This window comes from Rattus rattus, chromosome 5 (assembly GCF_011064425.1).
Source record: "Rattus rattus isolate New Zealand chromosome 5, Rrattus_CSIRO_v1, whole genome shotgun sequence".
Classification (NCBI taxonomy): domain Eukaryota; kingdom Metazoa; phylum Chordata; class Mammalia; order Rodentia; family Muridae; genus Rattus; species Rattus rattus.
The window spans coordinates 38,205,110-38,224,842 of NC_046158.1; the positions used below are offsets into that span (position 1 = coordinate 38,205,110).

The 19,733-nt window shown below is 46.1% G+C and overlaps 1 protein-coding gene across 1 annotated transcript in view; it reads right to left on the reverse strand.

Moving 5' to 3' along the window:
- The window catches only part of Pla2r1 (phospholipase A2 receptor 1), a 130,245-nt gene extending 116,740 nt beyond the window's left edge, over nt 1-13,505 (reverse strand). The window contains exon 1 of the mRNA XM_032901940.1: nt 13,257-13,505. Coding sequence (XP_032757831.1) covers nt 13,257-13,374 — 118 coding nt within the window. The 5' untranslated portion in view covers nt 13,375-13,505. The remainder of the gene's footprint in view (nt 1-13,256) is intronic.
- Between the last annotated feature and the right edge of the window lie 6,228 nt (nt 13,506-19,733).

Sequence of the window (19,733 nt, forward strand, 5' to 3'; positions counted from 1 at the left end):
AATGACCTATCTGCAATGACCTAGTGACCTCCTTTCTAGAACCCAGCAGGTGCAGGTGCCATGCTTGTTGTTAGCCTTTTGTCTAAGCTCCGCCCCCCAGTTACCTGGTAACAGCCAGGTGTACCTCACTCACTGGAAAAGGGGCTGCTGGCTCCCTCTGCTCCCTCTTGCCTTCTTGCTCAGGCTCTGTCTTCTCCCTTTGCTCGCCCTCTCTCCCCATTCTTCCCCACTCTCTTTCCAGGTGCTCATGGCCAGCCTTTACTCTACACTTCCCTCTCTCTCCTCTCTCTGCCTTTCTCTGTCTCTACTACCCTTTCAACTCCCCACCCCATGCCCTGAATAAACTCTACCCTATATGTACTGTCCTGTGGCTGGACCTGCTGAGGCACTCCCTTCCCCCACACCTGGCTACACACCCACCGAACATTCCTTCTCTCTTCCTTTTTAGAAAACAACACTGGTGAACCTCTAGAGCTGTGAACCTAATGAGATAAATTGCTTTCTAACCGGATGGCCTTGGCTATTTCATTACAGCAACGAAAGGCTGAATGTTACATGAGGATTCTGGGAATGTATATTTAACAGGAATTCCTGAGAAGGATCTGTGTCTAGCTGTGAATAGAACAGCTCCTGGGGTAAGTCTCTGTGTCTACATAGACCAATGGATAGAATCCAGTCTCAGTTTTGCGCACAGATTTAGAATTTTCTAATTACTTTATTTTGGACTAGTTATAGCCTTCTAGAACAGCCACTCCTTGCTCCACTCTGTATCTGAATTAACACCTCAGAATATTAAGTAAAAACCTGTTAAAAGCCAGTAATTCAGCAGAACACTAGCTTCCACCAATCCAAGAGCTAAGGTTATGTCCTGGGCCTGTAGAATAGCTCCTCTAATCTCTTTGGTGTATCCACCAATGTATTTTAAAGTTTCCCTGACTTGTGGCTTTCTTTGTCCTGTAAAACTATTTTTTTAAAAAAAAGAGAGAGAAAGAAAGAAAGAAACCAAAACAACCAAACAAAAACACGAAACTGCTTCCACTTTGGAAGGTGGAATTTGTAGTAACCTAATTCTGTGTTCCTAGGGCCATGGTCACTCAAAATAGCTCCAGAATAAACCATCTCTTGCACCTTTTAAGATGAGAATTTTTACATCCACAGGTACTTACGCTGGCTAAGTTTTTGGCTTGATGTACTCAATAGCTATCAGATTCCTCCGAACTCCCTTGATTTCAGCATGAGAGGCTAGGAACTGGATTCCCCAAGAGGCAGACAGACAGGGAGAGGGTCAGTACATAGCTAGCTAGCTTCTTCACCCTCTTGACCAAAGACAAAAGCATGGCACAGTAAAACAAAAGCCTTTGCTCACCCCAGCCAGGAGGGCCTCTGCCATGGACTGGCCCATCAAGTTCAAATCGAATGAAGACCTGTTTACTAACAGTGTCTTTTTCAAACTGACCAACCCTAAATTAGGGGAGGAAGATCCTTCAAGGACTTAGATAAGGAGAGGTGGGGGTGGGGAGTGGCTCTCACCCCTGATAAAAGTCTTTCTCTTTACCAACAGACAGCTGTTTCAGAATTTCTCAGCTGTTATCTATCACACAAGAGATTATTCCTGCCTTTTCATTCTTTAACCACCAGAGAAAATGAACCCAATCCAGACCACTATGCAGTAACAAGAGAGTATAGCAGCCGTCCTCCTACTGCCAACCTGTAGGAAGTGTCCCTTGAGACCCTGCCATTGGGACCCTTCTGGTTTTCTCTACCTGTCTTGAGTGTCTCCTGCTTTAGACAGCTCTTCTCTTAGAAGCCACCTCATGAAGATTATAGAGTGGCCAGGGATGCGTTTGAACTGTTAATTCTCTGCCTCTAAACTATTTCTTAGCACTTTTAACAAACACGACTTGCAACAAAAAAACCAAACAGAATTCTTAAGCAATCCTGTGCCCTGGCAGCACCGTAGACATGTACAGCTCTCTTGTATTCAACAGGCCACACGGTGAGGAAGTTGGCCTCTGTGGTGCTCAGTGATAAGAGCCCCGCAAAGAAAGTTCCAGGACACAGTTCACATCTAGTGCAATGCTTAAGACAACCTATTAAGAAGTCACAGCTTGTGAATTAATGTCAGTCTCCTTTCCCATTTTTAGTCTATCCACCCAAATATTACCCACTGGCTTCAAAGGGGGCCTGAAGCTTCTCTTTGAGTGTGTGTGTGTGTGTGTGTGTGTGTGTGTGTGTGTGTGTGTGTGTGTGACAGAGAGACAGAGATAGACAGAGACAGAGAGAGATAGAAAGAGAGAAATATAGAGAGAGATGTGTGGTGTATATATGCACACTTGTGTATGCAGGTACCCATGGAAGCCAAAGGAATTGGGCGGTCTTGCTCTGTCATTCTCAAATGTATTCCTTTGAGACAGGGTCTCTCACTGACCTGGAGCTAGGCTGGAAGCCAAGAAACCCCAGTGATCCTTTTGTTTCTGTCCACCCCACTCCCTTTGTGCTGGAGTTACAAGAGCACATGCAATCATATTCTTTTCATGTGGGGATTTGAACTCAGGCCCTCATGCTTGCACACCGAGTGTTCTTGCCAGTTAACATGTCCCTCCAGCCCCTCTGACACAATTCCGGTCTGAGCACAGATGAACGCGGGGGTTAGTGGGGATGGCATCTCCCTGTAACTAGTCTGAAGGTGGGAAGCTTCTCTCTGGAGAGGTACACACTCAATCAGCTTCCTGGATTTGGATTTGTCAGCAGCCCATTTAGTAAAACCAGGACCTCAGATGCAGCTGCATGGTTCTGACTCTGTAGCAGGAAGGGGTTGAAGCAACTCCCCTCAGTGATAGAGAAATCTGGTTCTCTTCCTTAGGACTCTATAAGCCAGAAGTGAGAAACTTCCCATGCTCACAGCAAGGGCCTCCACCTGGTCCCCCAAAGAACAGATACACAAAAGAAGAGGGAGGGAGACCTTCCTTTCCATGGCTCTCTGTTGAAAGTGTACATTTTATCTCAAAACTTTTGGGTTTCTTTAACAGTCCTTGGGTTCCTGTTAATTGCCTTTTATTAATCAATTAAGTTACTTAAGTACAAAAGCACATACATACATACATACATACATGCATGCATGTATGCATACATACACACATACACAATACATACATACACACATATACACACATTACATACATACACATACATTATATACATACATATACACATACACAATACATACATACACACATATACATATACACACATTACATACATACACATACATTATATACATACATACATACATTTAAAAAAAACAAACACAAAACACAAAACTCCAGTCTTAGCACTTCCTTCTCCCCAAGCACTGTCCTTGATTCTGAGGTGTCTTTCGTCTCCTGCTGCTTGTGAACCTGAATAACGCCCCTGTCCCCAGGCCCACAGGTCCCCTCTTGCTAAATCTCTACTTGTTCCTCTCCCCTTTCTCTCTAATCTCCCCAAGCTACAGCTTCAGGTTCTAGGAGGCACACAATACACTTTGTCACAAGTGGGGAAAAATGAAACCTGGCTTAATCAGCCCCACTGGGCACACTTCTGTGAGGCTTCGAATTGCTGCCTACCAACCCCTGCAGGTGCATTAACCATTTAGACTGCTTTGGAGGATCTCAGCCATGCAGACTCATTCTCACACCCCACCCCCGCCCCCGGTCAGGCTCTTCACGGTGATTTTGTGTCTTACTAAGAAGATTTAAAACCGAGCGAGGAACATTCTTTGTCCTTTTCGTTCTCAGTCCATCCCTGCATCATTTTGCTTCCATTTAACTGGAAGGTACCCAGCAGACATCACTGGGGTGAAAACTCACCATTCACTGTGGTTCTGTTATTTTCTTACGGGCCCGCCCGTGTGGAAGCTATACCGTCTTAGTCACGAGGGAGCATGCTTACAAAGAGCAAGTTAAGGCAGGACACGGTAGGGCTGACATGTTAAACTCCCTGCCTGAATGCCTGCATGTTAAGCCCTGGGGGAAGGGACCCAGACTGAACCTAGTACACAGAAAGCAACCCCACCATCAATCAGAAAGGCAAGGTGGCCTCTCTAAAGGCAAACATATTTACTCTGAGCTCTCTATCCTGAACTGCATCAGGAGTGTGGCTGTTTAAAACCAACGAAAGCTCCCAGGGACTAAACCACTAACTACCCAAAGACTACACATGGAGGGACCCATGGCTACAGCTGCATATGTAGCAAAGGATGGCCTTGTTGAGCACCAATGGAAGGAGAAGCCCTTGGTCTTGCCAAGACTGGACCCCCCAGTGTAGGGGAATGCCAGGGGGAGGGAGGTTGGAAGGAGAGTGGTTGGGGATGGGGAACACCCTTATAGAAGAAGGGGAGGGGGAACACCTCATAGAAGAAGGGGAGGGGGAAGGAATAGGGGGCTTATGACTGGGGAACTGGGAAAGGGAATAATATTTGACATGCAAATAAAAAATATCCAATAAAAAAAAGTCCATGTAAACTCGAGGTAGGTGTTTTAGAAAGCAAATACAATGTGATGTTTATGGTGGGCTATTGTTTATATCTTTTTTTTTTCCTCTTCAACAAATGTGGGTTCCAGGAACAGAACTCATGTCATGAGCCTTGGTGGCAAGCACCTTTATTTGTGTGTTTCTGTGTAAGTGTATTCAAGTGTATGTGAGTGCACACGTCCCTGTGAGAAGACACTGACCCCCGATGCCTGGAGTTACAGGGGGTTGCTGGATGCCTTGCTTGTTACATGGGTGCTATGGCCACAAACAGAGTGGCCTAACCAACAGAAATTTATTTATTGTTTTCCTGATTCTGAAGGCCAAGCTGGGCAGGGGTTGGGCCCTTCTGAGGCCAGGAGGGAAGGAGCCTCCTTCATTTGCTTTAGGTCACCTTTCTGATTCTCCTCATCTATTTTTTATGCATATTTTACCCCAAATTCACCTGACTATGAGTTCACCACTATATGAGGTTACAGCCATGATAGCCAACTCTCTTTAACTTGTTTCCCTTTGGGGGAAAAAATCTAACCCCCACCCCTTTTTCCCTCCCTGAATAAGTTCTCATTCTTAGGTGCTAGGTATCAGGGTTCTACCATATGATTGGGGGTTGAGAACACATTTCAAAATGTAACAGTCCCCACCTGTGAAGGTTTGAATAAACCCTCCCCCCTGCCAGACTCAGGTATTAGAATACTTGGTGACACTATGTGGGGAGAGGGGTACAGTGGCTTGCTGGAGGAGACATGTTTCTGGGGACCAGCTTTGAGGGGTTGGAGCTCTGTCCCACTTCCAGTTTCCTCTCTCTCCTTTGTTTAAAGTTAAGGACGTAATCTCGTGGCTTCCTGCTCTGGTCTCTGGCTGTCACGTCTCCCTCACCATTGAAACCATAAGCCCAAATAAACCCATTTTTTTCTTAAGTTGCCTTTGGCCATGGTATTATATCATGGCAATAGAAAAGTAACTCGTACACTGTCCTTTATATTACACTATTTGCAGACTCCAGTGCAAAATGAAGACATGTTGTAGAACTAGAGTTTTAAAAAGGTTACTCATTGTCAGAGTCCGGATGTGCAGGGCTGGACGTGCCTGAGGGAGAGCCAGAGATAGGACTTGCCAAACCAGCTATCAGCCCCAAGGACATTGACCATCTGTAGTCACCCCCTCCCCTTCCTTCACCCCCCTGAGTGAGATGAGCCACCCTACCTGCCTACCGAGCTGCTAGAGAGCACGTACTCCTTGCTGATGTAATTTCGCGCCGAAAGTAACTGTGCACCATTTGAATTGACCAATCATGTGTAACCGTGTGAATGCCCCTAACCTCCCCTATATAAACCCCCAAGTTTGGAGGCTCGGGGTCGATTCCTCTGTCTCCTGTGTGGGATACGTATCGACCCAGGATCCTGCTAATAGGGATCTCGTTAATAAAAGCTACCTCTTGCTGTTACATCAAGACTGGCTACTCGTGATTCCTGGGGGTACCCCACCCCGCGATTGGAGCGAGAGACGCAGCTCCCCGTTTAGGGGTATGCTCTTTCAGTGTGTCTCCAGCTAGCCACAGAGAAATAGCTGTCCTTCCCACAGGACCCCAAAGATCACACTCCCAATCCCATAATACTCTTGACACACACTTAGTATCTGGATTGGACATAGGTGATCAGCTCTCAGTCTTCTTAGTGTATGAGGTGAGTTTGCTGGCCAGTGGGCAGTCCACTCTCAGGACCCAGGCAGAGCGCTTTCTACTCCACGTAGCTAGCAGCAGTGGTCCAGGGGACATACCAGGGAGGGGAGTGTCACGAGCCTGTCCCAGAGAGAAAAAGCTATGTGAATTGGGTCCTGAGCCCCTGGCTTATTCTCCCATGTCCATCAGACCTACATAAGATACATAAAGTCAAGATAAAATTACTAAGACCCTGGACCATAAAGCATTAAACTATGTGTTGGGGGCCCTTCTGAACATGGAACTCCAAGAAACTACACTGGGTTCATGCCCATGAACCCTTCCCTGATCTTCTTTGATCTAAGTTAGTGCTGTGGAGAAAAAAATACTATCAGGCTATACAACACATGCTTGAGTCTCAGAGAGAATCTGCCTTGGATTCCCCAACTGTATAATGGGGTTAATTCTAGTGCTAGCATCACAGGCACCTGATAGGGGATACCCTTAGTCATGTGGTCCACTTCGACGACATTAATAAAACTGAAACAAATCTTAACTTTTGGATGTAAGGGCTGTGAGAAAAGACAGTGCTCACTTTGAATTTCCTGTTTATTTTGGGCCTTGCAATTTCTCAATGACAGTAATAACATACTCCTTTGGAACAACAGTAGTCTGGAGTGTATCATAAATTATCAAGTCACGTCACCACTCACAGATGTAGAAAGCTCTTGCTTTATTTAGTGGCCTATCACAGAGCTCACTTTTCTTGAGTGGCTTTACTTCATAGAAATACTGTAGTTAAACTAATATTTATAAGGTGCTCTTTGGTTTGTTTCATTTTTTAAAGTACAATATTCCTTTTCATTTCCATCAATTCAAGCTGTGATTTATGTTCTCGGCTATGTGCCAGAACATCTCCTAAAAAGCTCTCAAGGACAGTTTCTGAAAGCATTTGGAAGGAACAGTACAGAGATGTCTCAAATCTGCCACTCCGATAGATCAAATGAGGATTCTCTAGGCAGGTGTGAATTCAGAAGAGATCTCAAAAACACTGTTGTTTCGGGACACTCAAGATAAAGAAATGAAATGTCAGGCCAAAGAACAGGAACTGAGGAGAAAATGGGGCTACCTAAGTGATTTAATCTCTCTGGTCATAGGTTTGGAACCTGTTTTGGGTGACACTTGTTACTATGACAATGACCAATGGGAAATGAGATTAGAAGCTTAATGGAGAAGAGTTGAAAGGGTCAGTCAAACCAGAAATATATGCTAATATGCAAACTGAGTTCGATAAAGAGCCAATCAGAGGAGGTGAGTGCAGTAAAGAGCCAATCAGAGGAGGTGAGTGCAGTAAAGAGCCAATCAGAGGAGGTGAGTGCAGTAAAGAGCCAATCAGAGGAGGCAAACAACAAAAGCACGAAGGGAGAGATGGGCAGAGATGAGAGAGATGGGGTCCAGGGGGTTGGAGTGATTTGAGGCCAGGGAAACAGCTAAACCAGACTGGTTATGCTTTTGCTTAAATTCCCAATCTCCAGATTAGGAGAATGGCATATTGCCTAAGGACATAGGAGTTGCCTAAAATGGTGTGTAAACAAATAGATTTAGACATTTTTGCTTTAAGAAAATATTCACTTGTACATATGGGATATGAGCGCAAGGTGCTGAAGACAGTAAGAAAACCTACTGATTGTCCTAGGGCTAAATGGAACCTCATGTTCCATGTATGACGTAGGAGAAAGGTGCGTCTTGCCAATTAGTACCTCGGTGTGATGATATTCAGTGTGGGTGCATGTAAACCAGCACAGCGTCCTCCCCAGTGTTGGGAACTACTAAGATCTGGAAAGAGGGCATTTCAACCTCTGTATCAGAAACGGTGCAGTGGGAGAACCTCGGAGCTCTGACTTGGCCTCCAGTTTGTGACTTTCGGTCTCCCCAAAAGCTCTCCCGGGTGGCAATCTCTCCTCTCTTCCTCCTCTTTTCCTAACACAATGATTCTGGCAGCAGCAGGCCCTCTTTGTTCTCTTCATCTGAAAAATCTTTAATTTCTAAACTAATACACCAGTACTCTAGCCCAGTGCTTTGTCTACTGACGGCTGTACCTATTAATGTAGCTCATGGAATGAATTTAGCATCATCACCACTATGACAGAATAGACAAAAGAGTGTAGAGTAGGAAAAAAATACCCCACTATGATAAATTGGGCAAGGGCATCTTTTAAATGAAACATTTAGACATAATACTGTGCATTGTGGTATGAAATATTTCGGTGAACATTAGATTCTTGGCTCTGGCTCTAGCATTGCTCTAAATAGTTGGTTTCTTGACTTCGTCTGCTTCGACTATCTCTTTTTACTTCCTGTCCAATCTCACGGCTGCTCCTGCAACTACATCTTCCCAGGAAGGCATGAGGGCTGCCACTATCCAGAATGGATAAATCTCCCAAACTTCAAATCCCCATTGTCTGTTACCCACCCTTTCCCAAACTTCTCTCGTCGTCTCCTTTCACTTCACTCATTTTAAAAGGAAAATAAATAACCATATTTTAAAATTCACACTCGATGCTTCCTGCTAGGACTGACTTAGCTCAACCTTAACTTCCTAGATGATGTCTTTACTGGGCGGGTGATGGGGGGGAGGTGTCCCTTCATTCCAGTGGCCAGCATTTTGGCGTCAGCACAAGATGCTTGTGTGCCCCACACTCGCCACAGTGACCTTAACAGACAGGCCCTTTTCTTTGCACATAAAAGTGACTCATTGGGAACTCTCAGCCCACTGAACTTCGACGGTGGCTGATGCATGGTTCTATGGCTTTCACATAAAATATGACTTGGTCCCCTATCTCCCTTTCCCCATACGCTAATTCACTCTTTATCCGTTAGGACAGTGAGAGCCCTTTGGTGGGTCCCAGCTCTTCAGGCCAGTCTGTCCTCTGCAGGCCTTTAGCCCTCCACTCACTGCTTGCTGTCTTAACACCTACTCTTCTGTTTTGCAGTTGTTTGCCTTTCTGTGTCTGCCTCTGGCTTCCTGACTTCTTGGAGCCAGTGTCATTCAGTACTCTTGTTTTTATATTTGCAGTCTGGGGGTGTGCCGCTGATGCTGCTGAGCTCTGAGCTCACATCCTCGATCAGTGCTTCTACTCACCTGACAGATTCTGTTTCTACACAGGTTTCAGGCAGGTCAGAAGCACCCAAGAATGAATGTCTCAGGAATGACAATAAAGAAGGGGAGGAAGGGTGCTGGAAAATAGCACAGCTTTCTGTCCGTCCATGGCCCCACTGAGAATTCACAGGTCCCTGTGAAGTTGAACCTCAGTTGCCCGCAGAGGCCTTCTTCCCCTCTCTGCTCATTTCCTTCCTCCCTTACCACGCTTCCTAGAACCACCCCACACAATGCACACTGCCATAGACATCTCAGGGATTGCCTTCTGATGAGCCCCAAACAACACAGGGAAAGAGCACATACCATTTATCAGAGAGACACCAGCGAGGCCTTCGCCATCGCTCACCGCTCTTCCCCTCCACCCACCTTGCTTCACTGTCTTTCTTTAGGCAGGAGCCATAGTCAACTGATGCCCCATTTTCCTTTGTGCTAATTGTCCAGAAGAGCCCCTTCAGTCTGATGGAGCTCACTACACTTGTGTATCTGGGGAACCAACACCACAGGAGGAAGCTCTCACTCTGCTCTGATCAGAGCCACTTTACAGTTTGGCCTTCGATGTGGTTTTCACATGTGTTCATTCTCAGGTAACTTCCTTTAGCAAAGACTTTGCCTTTCTCTCCCCAGGATGCTCTGCTCCCTCTTCATCTTCCCCTTGCCCTCCCAGTATCTGGAGTGTGTCCGTGAGTGGTCAACCTCACAACTGGACACAGCCTAGAATCACTTGAAAAGGGAGTCTCCCTTGAGTAACTGTGTTCATGGCGTTGGTCTTCGGGTATGTCCATGCGGCATTTTCTTGATTGATAATTAGATAATTATGGGCCTAGTCCACCATGGGAGATACCTTTTCCTGGACAGGTGGTCCTGGAGCATATCAGGAAGTAGGCTGAGCCTAAGCCAGCCAGCGAGCAGTGTTTCTCCATGGTTCATGTATTGAGGTCCTGCCTTGACTTCCCTCAGTGATAGGTTGTGACGTGTGTAAAAGCCAAATAAACCATTTCCTTCCCAAGTCACTTTTGGTCAGAGTCATGTATCACAGCAACAGAGAACTAACCAGGGCAGTGAGGTTAGCACGTTTTAGCATTAGCACGTGCTAGAAGACTCAGTGAGGGGAAGACAAGCACAAAAAGCTCCTTGGTTTAGTCAACATGGAAGTGGAGGAAGGGATCTGTCAAGAGTTGGTGCTGAGGATGAAAAACGACGGACACAGGGTTGTCAAAATAGTCCTGGCGAGAGGAAGAAGCTGTGAAGACCGTACAGCTAAAGGACGACACATGCCATTATAAGGCTCGACGTTTTACAAACGAGGCACCGAGTAAGTGACTCATTCGAGGTCTTGTAAATATCATATCCAGGCTGTCCCTGAAGCTCAGTGATGTCTGCTGCGGTATGATACAACACTTACTGATTTCCCCATAGAGATTACTGACATACAATTGAAAGAACACATCATGTTTACCTCCCAGGGCTGGTGTACCTGCGTGCACAGAACGATGTTGCGTGTGGAACCTGTTAAGCATTGCTATAAATCTACTCTTAGTGGGTATGCACTGATTTGTCTTATCGTCTCAACTGTCGGGTGGGGTGCCAACGATGGCTAAAGGTAAATCAGCGTTGTGCTGAAGCAGTGAGAAATGGAGGTGTCACAAAACACGGCCAGGCACATTGTAGCTGTTCCCTGGTTCCTGCAATTGAATATATGAACTTTACTTGTGTTGACCAGTTTTTTGTCAACTTGATCCAAACTAGAGTCATCTGTGAAGAGGTTACCTTGGTTGAGAAAATGCACGTATAGATCAGCCTGTGGGCAAGCCTGTGGTACATTTTCTTAACTGATGATGATGTGGGAGAGCCCAGCTTCTTACTGATGGTGCCTCCTTTGTCTGCGCTGTCCAGCCTCTAGTGCTTAAGAAAGGAGGCCAAGCAAACAATGGGGAGCAATTCAGAAAGCACCCTTCTTCCAAAGCCTCTGCATCAGCTCCTGTCTCCAGGTTCCTGTCTTGCGTGAGTTCCTGCCCTAACTTTCTCTCCACGATGGACTATAATCTGTGAGGTGAATGAAATAAGCCCTTTCTTCCCAGAGTTGCTTTTGCTCATTAGTGTTTACCACAACCATAAAAGCCCCAAGACAGAGAAGTAGACGCCATCTGGGTGTGGGTCAAATCTTGGGCGCTGCCCTGGTGAACCCCCAGCAGCAGCAGGTGTGACCAGAGCAGCTGCAGCATCGCTAACCACTGCACATCAGGCACGCTAGGTGACACCCACGGGGACCACAACCGTGTCCTCTGCTCTAGACTGGGGTGCAGGAGACAAGAGAAGCCTCCGCTCTTTTCCCCAATACTAATATTTTGTTTTCCATCCTTGCTAATGAAAACTCGATTTCATGCCTGTCTACAATTCACTTGTAATTCCGCTGGCGCGGGTGATGGGGTCAGGAACAGAGTCTGTGTGGTAGTTAGTACAGAATGCCCATACTTCTAGCACATCAACCGCAGTGCCTGCATCTGAAGAGTCTCTGGGCCCACAGTGTTGAACTCAGGATTTGCAGGCTGTACCTGGAGAGTTTGACAGGGAGCCAGTGATTCTAATTTTCAAAGTGCCCTTGATTGTGGGAAAGAAGGCCTCATTAGCCACTATCTCAGGCCAGGATTTGGGTCTGCCAAAGATAGAAAGGATTAGCTCACAGTGGGCGCTGACCCTGACTGGGAGGATCTCGGATCATGCTTCTGGGGGCTGAGTCCCAGCTAGTCTCACAAAGCTGCTACCCTTTCCTAACACTTGAGCCCAGGCAAGACCTTGATGCTAAGATACACAGTGGCAAACTGCAGGCTGTGTATGCTTGCCCATGCGTGCTTAGAGTGAGTTCTACTTAACTGAACAATACCTAAGAGCACCTTGGTGAGCATAAAGCCCTTGAAGGGTGCTCCAAAGTACAACCAAGAAAACAAAATCTCAAAAATGTGTGCATATGTTGAAGGGAAAATAAAAGAACAAAGAACTGGATTACATCTTGTTTTCCAAACGTATTCCTAGGACAGAGCTCATGCGAGCTGCTAGGAGGCTCCTCTTGGTTTAAGGCCACCCTCTTGCCTTTTATCATTGCTCTGTCACGCATTCTGGGACACACCTTTTATGTCTCAGAGACTCGTTTTTGAGTTGCTCCTTCTGGATTCTGGTTTTTTCCTTGGGTTTCTTTTTTTTTTTTTTTTTTTTTTTTTTTCAGAGCTGGGGACTGAACCCAGGGCCTTGAGCTTGCTAGGCAAGCGCTCTACCACTGAGCTGAGCTAAATCCCCAACCCTTTCCTTGGGTTTCTTTATGTGCTCACTTTGGGTCTCACTGTATGTGGGTTGCTGCTCAAACCTATGCTGAATTGATCAGTTTGTACCCGTGTCTGGGGCTGTGTAACTTAATTTTCAGTGGTTCCATGAATATTATAGATCCATTGCTCAGCCTAGAGAAACCGAGGAACAGAAGGTAGCTAGTGTCTGTACAAATTCCACCATCCCTGTCCACTCCACTGAGAGACTGGCCTCAGTGCCCACTTCCCCGAGGGGCGCATCAGACAGGCCTGTTTTGGGGTTATCTGTAGTCAAGTTCTCCCTTTGGAAGGGAATCAAATGAGACATCTTTTGGTCAGCTTTATCTGAAAAGTTTTAATCAGCCCTTGTAAAGTTTGCATTGCATTTTGAAGCTATTCCTAAGTCCCATAATCTCGCAAGTTTAGAAAGCAAGATCCTGCCCTTACTGTGCCATAATTTGAAGGCCAAGAGGATGTGCGGAAGGGACTGTCCGTCCCATCTGCCCCCGGATTGTACACAGGCAACCACAATACAAACTCCCTTGTTGTTTGTCTTGCTCAACCCCTACCCGTTTCCCGCCCCGAATCCCGGGTGTCAATCTGCTCCCACCCCGGCCCTGGGGACACTCACCACGCCACTTGAGGGCCGGTTCCTGGGTGTGGGTCAAATCTTGGGCGCTGCCCTGGTGAACCCCCAGCAGCAGCTGCTGGAGCCAGAGCAGCTGGAGCATCGCTAACCACTGTGCCATCAGGCACGCTAGGTGACACCCGCGGGGACCACAACCGTATCCCGTGCTCTGGACTGGGGCGCAGGAGGCAAGAAAAGCCTCCACTCTTCTCGAGGACCACGCTACCCCGGAGCCCTAGAGATGAACTCGCCTCCCTTGTCGCCACAGTGTGTACACTTGTGGCTCTAGGCGTGGAGACGCAAATAGCGGAGTTTTCCCCGCCCCGCCCACACGGTCTTGGGGAGGGAGCAGGAAGAGGGGCCGGGCCCTGTGCCTCTCAAACACTCCTGCCTTTTTGGGATGAGGAGAAAGCAGGGCTAAGGCCGCAGCGTGGCTTCCGCTCCACGAGCGCTCAAAGTTCTCTCTCTGGCTTGCTGCAGTCCCCGGTGACGCTGGTGCGCCCCTCAGCTGCCTGGGTGAGCGAGCTGATCCCCTCCAGGAGAAGAAACCTGACCACTGGGTTTGCAAGGGTTAGGCTGCCCGCAGATGAGTCGAAAGGGCTGCCGGGTGAACTCACGCCCGGGATGCCTCTGGAATGCAGAGCACAAGAGACACCTAGGGGCCCAACCTGGTCTCCAACATTGCTCCAGAGTAACTAGAAGTCATCTCCAGTACCCAGCGTTATTCTCATTTAAAATAACCCCAGGTTCCGGTTTTTTTTTTTAGATCAACTTCATCTAATCAAATATCCCACACTGTAGAGTTGAAGAACCCAGTCAGAAAGGCCCGTGACTGGATTTCGGTCACTCCTTAACTCAACAAAACGTACTCCCTAAATTAGTAGACAACAATAAATGAGTACAAAACATTAAGCTGCCTAAACCCTGACCAGTCGCAGTGTTTCTAACTGCTCACCTTCCCCACAGAATAACAAGCATTAACTGTATTGGAAACATTCGATACATAAGAGGGCCGTCTGATACAAGGCCCTTGCCTATGCAAGCCCCCGGCATAGCCTATAGAACAGGGAAGGCAGCAAAAGGGAACCTGAGGGATAGGAGGACAGGTGATGGGCTCTTGGAGGACCCTTCTTTCTTAGGTATTTCGCCGATCACAAAATCGACAATTAAAGGTGCTACCGTGCCAGACTCAGGAAATGTGCCTCTGCCTAAAAGACATAGCCAGGAATGAAGGTTGGAGGGAGTTGGGGCTTAGTCTTGCAGGAACCTGGGCAGTTCGCCGGCGGAGGGTAAAAAAAGCCTTGAACTCTGTGAGCTAGCAAGATATGTATACTTCAGCCACAGCGAGAGTCTTAAGAAGTCCTGGGATTGGAGGCATCAGGTTCATGGCTTAAGGAAAGATGTCTGGTTGTCCTCCAAGAAGAAAATTGAAGGATCAAGGCTGGAGAGGAAGATGAGTTTCAGTGTGTACCTCAGAGAGTATACGCCATATTGGTATATGCAGAAGTCAGCCTCTTTCCTGACAATATGACAATATGCAGAAAAGGCATGTTGTGAGAGTCATGGTCTACAGTCACCAACATCGACTTTCTCTCTGTTGGCCCCAGAAGCACATTACTGTGGGAATGTTGCCCGTAGTGGGAAGACTCAGCCCTGATTAAGCTGACTGGTATCAGTTGTGGCAGGCAGGTGCAATCCGTGTGGCCTACTTAGGTAATCAACTTGGCTGCTGATATTAATCTCTGGAGGGAAGCAGGGCAGTGAGACCAAAGGGGAACGAGACAGGAGGAACTGGAGTGGGCTCTGACGGTCACGCCACAGGAGAGGCTGGCTGAGATGGGAAGTGGTAAGAAACAAAGGTTAGGATGAAGTGCTTATCAGGAGCAGATGTGTGGCAAGCTGGAACAATGCGGTCATTGGGAACCCTAGGACGGCAGACAACATGGTTAAGTCTTACTTTCCAGGGCCTCAATTTTAGCTTCCATATAACGAGGCAGGGGAGCCTTTCTTGATCCCTGCAAATAATATTCTGAAGTGGCAGAGCCCTGACTAGGAGGAGGATAAGAGAGGGAAATAAGTCATATTTCACCCTCAGAGCAATTAGTATAACAAAGAGGGGCGAGGACAGCTTCCTGGCCTATGACACTGCATATCGTACTCAACATTAAAGACTCCAAAAGCACTACCATGTTCATGCCTTCCTGGAATATTACCGCTTCGAGGCAGAGACCCATGGTGGCGCTTTTTAGCCTCTGAGAAAAAGACTCACTTTACTTATCCTGGACTTCCATTTCAGGTTTCTGAGGCAGTGAGGGGGGCGACGGCAACTTACAGCACTGTGACTAACTTTCCCCAAACGTTTGTCTGTAGAATGGGCAGAAAGCATTAGCTCATCGTGGGATGATGTTCAGAATGTTGTGTTAAATGAGGTAGTGGATATGAAGCACTTAGCACAGTCTACCCTGGTGTACATATCCACCTCTGGGAGCTGTGAGTGTGTGGGGTGGGAGGAAGCAGGCCAGCAGAGCAGGCTCCAAGCAGGACTCAGAGTGAGGCTGCAGTGCGCTGTGTCCCTGGGAATGTCTCCTTCCCCCACCAAGAACACCCTGGGCAGGATTCTACACCCATGAGCTGCATACCTCTTCCTTATCCTTTTGTCTTTGGGCTATCCATTTACTTGTATGTCTCATTTGACTGTGAGTACCTTAAAGAACTGACTGTATTTCACTCCTCTGAGTCCCCAGGACATCATACTTCAAGAGCTTCAAGCACACGTAGAGAGTAGCTTAGCATCCTGGCACCCCACTTTATTTGGGTAACACATACACCCCTTTATAATAAAAAGCACTTGGCAGCTTGAGGTTTTACTTGCACACAATATGCATACACATACAATGAAATAGGTTTCTCCCCTTAACAACAAACTTAGACCAGTTCTGTTGCCCAGTCCTTTGTCCAGTCAGGAGACCAGAAAGCCTAGTTGGATTTAACTTCATAAGGCAAAACTGTCTTCAGGTTGAACGTTTTGGGGAGACCCTCCCATTTACCCTCTCATGACTGTGAAAATGAGTGTGTATATACTTAAAACAAGATGAGAAGGGACATGCACATTGAAAAAATGTCTATGTCATCTAAGTTTTCAATGAAAATAGAGTCACCCAAACTATAACCCTTAGTAAACTGCGGGTCTGGGATCATTCAGAATCACCAGTCTGACTCGAGCTTTAATTTTAGTAAAATGAAAACAAAACTGGCCAGGATCAAACCAGAGAGTTCTCTAGGTAAGACCTTGACTATTGTTAGTCTAAGTCAGTTATAAGGGAAACCCACAGAGTTATAGTTTTGGGGACCAGGTTAACTGTACCCTGTTTGGGTGCAGACAAAGCTTGATTTTGTTGCAGATGTCCAGCAGAAGCCTCAGTCATTCAGGCAAACAAGTGGTTGATATGTCAGAGTAAAACTTAGCAGGCAGAGCCCATTAATCTTGTGACCCATTATCTTGTAAGAATAGCTGAGGCAGTGAAAGACTTTACAGCAGTCAGCAGTTTTTAAGAATAACACAGCTGTACCGGGAAGCCATCCATCTTGGGCAAGGTAGCTAACAGGATACACTGTGAGTAACTTCCTCGTGGCTTACAAGCTAAAATCATTTTTGTTCTTACAAGTTTTTATCCTCTTATCTTACAAGTAAATTATCCTCTAAACATAACGCTCACCATCACAGTAACCAGTAACCTCCCTTTTTTAGACTCTATGAAAAGAGGCAGTAACTGGGGCCCTTGAGTGTCTTCAAGGCTTGCTGTCAGACGCTGTACTGTATTCCTTTCGAATCTGTATCGTTGTTTTGCTTTGAGTAAAGCTTCCTTACCACTTTTCAATCTGCATGGGCTTCTATTTCATTCTTGAGTAAGGCTCAGGACCTGGAAACACCATGTTTAAATCCTGACCACCATTAATACTGTCAGAGAACCATAAACAACCATAAACAGGAAGGAGGAGATAAAGAAAAAGGAGAGAGTATTGGCTGGGGGAAAGAAGGAAAACAATAAGGGAAGAAGTTTTGGGCTTAAAAGGCATTTATTACTTGAAGTCATTTGAAAATTGAAAACACACACACACACACACACACACACACTTGGAACTTGAATTGTGTAAATAAAAATTGTTAAGAAAATGTTGGCATTCGAAGCTCACTTAGTGCATGAGCTGTGGTTAGGGGCAAAAGAATTAATAGTTTTAAGCACTGAAGGAATTAAGATCTCTCAGAAAGGGTGAGAGAAGTCAGGACGAAAATTTACCAAAGTGCCTGCCACATTTCCGGCTGGACCTTGTGTTGTTTCTACAGCTAGGCCTCAGAAAACAAGGGTTGAAAAGTATGATATGAGTCTACTGAGAGCTGAGTCCTTGGGCTAGGGACATCTGAAGGATAGCAAATCAATTAAAAGCAACTAACCCAGCCAGGGAAGAAACTGATCAGATAAAGAACTTCTATTGTCTGCCAACTCTGATGGCTTTCCACTGGCCAAACCCTACAGGAATTCAGCAATCAAGCAGGTCTGCAGAAGCCAGCTCCCTGTATCACTGAGCAGAGTGCAGTGCTGTACACAGCAAATCTGGGGAGGCAGATGAACAAGTCGTTGTACCATGGAGAGCAGAGCAGGAGTCCTTGACCATGTTCCTAGGGGTGAGAGGCAGGGAGGAGCCATAGCTCGTGATAGCAGAGGCTAGCCTATGGCATGTGGAAAGCATTTGAAGTACAATGAAGTACAAAGGCTTGAACCTCGGGGGTTTCAGGTAGCTGCTGACAGACACTATCATCACTTGCTTATAGTTGTATCATGACTATCTCTGCCTCTGTTGCCACATAGCCTTCTCTCCTGGGACTCTCTTCATTTGGTCTCTCTATAACAGTACCAGTCATTGGGGTTAGTATGCATCCTGATATAATGTAGACCCATCCTAAGTTATTTTTATCTTCAAAGACTCTTGCTGCCAAAACCCCCATGCTTTGAATCTCTGTGAGTCACCATGTGCTTGCTGGGAACTGAACTCAGGATCTCTGGAAGAGCAACCAGTGCTCTTAACCTCTGAGCCACATCTCCAGCCCCACACTTTGAATCTCTAGTGGACAGATTTAGGGACATAATTCAATCAGTTCAGCTACTGTGTGAACAAGTTGCTGTGCTCTTGGATATTTGCTCAAAAAAAAAAGAAAAGAAAAGAAAGGAAGGAAGAAAGGAAGCAAGCAAGCATGCATCTATGCAAGATTTGTGCATTAGTCTTCATAGTAGTTTTATTAGAAATAATCAAAGAATAAAAACAAATGTGTCAAGAAATGAATGAAGAAATAGACACCGGTAATGCCATACTTTGCTGAACAATGCCATATGCTCTGAGAAATGTGTCATTAGTCAGTTTTATCATTGTGTGAACATGATAGAGTATATTCAAACTAAATGTCCGTGATATCACTAGGAGACATTTTATGGGGCTTGTTTTAGTTTCTGTTCCATTTTCTGTGACAAAATACCCTGACAAAAGCAACTTAATATAGAAAGGGCTTATTTTAGCTTGTAATTCCCACTATCATCCATCATTGTGGGGAAGTCCAGACAGCAGGAACTTGAAGCAGCTCATCACATTCACAGTCAAAAGTCGGTGAGAGAAAGCCTGCATTCATGTTTGCTCTCAGCTCAGTTTTATATAGTTCAGGATCCAAATACAAGGAACAGCACCACCCATGTCAGTTAATATAATCAACAAAACCATCCATGAATATGTCTGTTGTGGTAAATCTCCAACCCCAATAAGCCTGTGCAAAGAACACACAACTCAGTTATAATATTTCTAAGCTTCACACCTAGCTTGGGCAGATCGACTACTACTACACTACTCTATTCCCCAACTATGAGACCCCTTGATACTTGTGGCTTCTCTAGGACCCATGGTTCTATTCCATCTTCCTTCCACCTCCTCTTTCTCCGTCGTCCTCTGCCTCATCTGTCTTGTTGTCTCCTCTCTCCTTCCTCTCTTTCCCCTCTCTAAAACCTCCAGCCCCACCTTTTCCTTCTACTGCCCAATCACAGACTCTAGCCTTTATTTGACCAGTTAAAATGGGGGGAAGGTTCACATGAAATAATCTGACTATGTGATCCACCCCTCCTTGGTGCAGTCCCTCTTGAGAAAGTGGAATTAACATCAAAATACAAATAGCACCAGGAAAATCCACAACACATGTCCATAGATCATCATGATCTAGACATCTCATTGAAACATCCCTTCTCAGATGACGCTATATCTTGTCAAGTTGGCAATAAAAATTAGCCATCACAGGGCTACTGACATATATGTGGTCTGTCCCTGATTTGTGTGGCCCCTGAGTATATATCCACACACGGCAATATTTCTCTGCAATAAAAAGATTGGACTCTGGGAGCTGGCAAATTGGGTCAAGAGAGTAAGGGCACTTGCTGCCAAGCC